Source organism: Scylla paramamosain, chromosome 7 (genome assembly GCF_035594125.1).
Source record: "Scylla paramamosain isolate STU-SP2022 chromosome 7, ASM3559412v1, whole genome shotgun sequence".
NCBI classification, from domain to species: domain Eukaryota; kingdom Metazoa; phylum Arthropoda; class Malacostraca; order Decapoda; family Portunidae; genus Scylla; species Scylla paramamosain.
In genome coordinates, this window is record NC_087157.1 from 4020001 (window position 1) to 4022500 (window position 2500).

The 2500-nt window shown below is 57.4% G+C and overlaps 1 protein-coding gene across 4 annotated transcripts in view; it reads right to left on the bottom strand.

Annotated features, from left to right (window-relative positions):
• Window positions 1-2500, bottom strand: part of LOC135101925 (RNA-binding motif, single-stranded-interacting protein 2-like) — a 78903-nt gene that overhangs the window by 39378 nt on the left and 37025 nt on the right. The window contains exon 1 of one of the 4 annotated variants that reach the window (XM_064006306.1): window positions 1960-2424. The exons of the other annotated variants lie outside the window; for them this stretch is intronic. Coding sequence (XP_063862376.1) covers window positions 1960-2025 — 66 coding nt within the window. The 5' untranslated portion in view covers window positions 2026-2424. Of the gene's footprint in view, window positions 1-1959; window positions 2425-2500 lie in introns of those variants that run through there. 4 annotated transcript variants of the gene reach the window in all.

The following is a 2500-nucleotide window of genomic DNA, read 5'->3' on the forward strand; positions in this document are numbered from 1 at the left end:
TAAGAGGAGAGGAGAGGAGAGAGAGAGAGAGAGAGAGAGAGAGAGAGAGAGAGAGAGAGAGAGAGAGAGAGAGAGAGAGAGAGAGAGATGGTAAGGGATCGGGGAGGGTAGGTGAGCGAGAGGAAGGGAAGGAAGGGAGGGTAGGGAGGGGGTACCAGCTGAGCAAGGCATCGGAGGGGTTGGTACTCCTGAGTGAATGACAACCAGCTGATGCGATACGAAATGTCAAGTGACGAATTTTTCCACGTTCCTCCGTGAGTCCTGTGTCTATGTGTGTGTGTGTGTGTGTGTGTGTGTGTGTGTGTGTGTGTGTGTGTATGTGTTATTTTTTTATTTATTTATTTTTTTTTGTGTGTGTGTGTGACTCAAAAAAAAAAAAATCTTGGCCATGGAGAGGAAACCAGCGGAGAGAGAGAGAGAGAGAGAGAGAGAGAGAGAGAGAGAGAGAGAGAGAGAGAGAGAGAGAGAGAGAGAGAGAGAGAGAGAGAGAGAGAGAGGGTTATTGGGAAGCAGTACAGTGTCGCCAACAACCTGTCGGAAAGTAGGAAGAGGAAGAAGACGAGGAGGAGGAGGAGGAGGAGGAGGAGGAGGAGGAGGAGGAGGAGGAGGAGGAGGAGGAGGAGGAGGAGCCTCGAAGTAGTACCAGTAGCTGCAGCGGTCTAGTCCCATCGATCTAGCACAACACCAACCATGGTAGTGAAGCTTACCCTCCTCCCTTCACAGCGCCACCTCCCCCTCCCCTCTACCACCACCACCACCACCACCACCACCACCACAATGGTTCAAGGTCACAAGAGAGGAGGAGGGGAGAGGAAGATGTCGAGGAACACAATCCGCGTTACAGGGAGTGGAACAGCGTACCGTCGGCGAGATGGAACTGAAAGGAGCAGCAGCAACAACAGCAGCAGCAGCAGCAGCAGCAGCAGCAAAAGCAACAGCAACAATAGCAGCTGCCGCCGGATGCCCGGAGCCTGAGCTGGGTAGAAACGGCTGCAAGGAACGGCCTCGCCTGCCCTGCTCCCTCCCTCGGCCAGCAGTAGATGTGCTATTGATTCCGTAGATGTGAAAGAGCAAAGTGAACGACGGCCGGTGTGTGTGTGTGTGTGTGTGTGTGTGTGTGTGTGTGTGTGTGTGTGTGTGTGTGTGTGTTTACAGGAGATGGCAGGTGCAGTAGCTGCAGGAACATCTAACCGTGAACAGGTGTGGTGTTGTCGTTCTGGTGTGTGTGTGTGTGTGTGTGTGTGTGTGTGTGTGTGTGTGTGTGTGTGTGTGTGTGTGCGAGGACACGTAGTGTGGGAAGTAGTGGCAACACGGCCGAGGTAACCGGGTGCTACTGGGGTCCCAGGTGCTACAAGACGGGGATGACGAGGAGGAGGGATGGGGGTGCAGGGAGTGGAGAGGAAAAGAAAGAAAAAAAGTAAAAAGGGAGGAGGAGGAGATGCCAGTCGTGGTGTACCCAGCCCAACCCTCCCTCCAGTTCGATAGGAGCACACCGGTGATGTGGTTTAAGGGTACCGGCGTGAGAGACGTGGCACTCGAGGGCAGCAGCGCGGCGGCCTTGCCATCACCACCACGGACACGTTACCTCCCACTATTTATTTAATCAATATTTCGCCAGTGTTTCTAGTTTTGTGCCTCGGCCTCGGGTCCCCGCGCCACACAGTCGATGCGGCATACACACTCTGGCACCGTGCATGTTGTAACGAAAGGCCACGGCAGCACGGCCTGCCCATCCAGCAGATACGTGTGTGTGTGTGTGTGTGTGTGTGTCTGAGAGAGAGAGAGAGAGAGAGAGAGAGAGAGAGAGAGAGAGAGAGAGAGAGAGAGAGAGAGAGAGAGAGAGAGAGAGAGAGAGAGAGAGAGAGAGAGAGAATCAGGAGCACAGCAGAAAGGATGCAGGTGAAACAGAAATATGTTGGATATAGGTAGGCTGGTGAGACACGCAATGGCGAGACTCACCGTCAGCTTAGCGAAGGGCTTCTTGGCGGGGCCGTAGTGGTGCGGGGGTTGGTGGCGCGTGGCCATAGTGGCCTCCTGCCGGGGGCGTGGCACCCGCGGCGACACAGCACTGGGCCGGGCGGCGGCTGTCTCACATGAGGTCGGGGCCGGCGCCAGCACTCTTCACTACCACTACACACTAGCACTGGTGGCTCACTCTAACCATTGGCTCATCACAGGCCACCCTGGCACCGGGCCGGCCGCTGGTGCCTACTGCACCAAGCACGGAGGAGACGCCTCAACACTACTGGGGGCTAGCACGGTGCTGCCCCTGCCTCATGCCCTTCGGGGCTACCCCGAGCACTGTGCTGCTGGAGGAGGTGGTGGCCGCCGCTACGCCAACCTGGCGCACCCGCTCATGGTGGCTCCTCCCTCACTCGGCGGCAAGATGCAGCGCACGCGGCTGCCTCCCAGGCACTGAGGGCCGCGCCCGCCCAGGACTCCCGCGCACTGACGTCACCGTCACGTGGCCCACCGCCCCGCCCACCACACCCGCCACCCA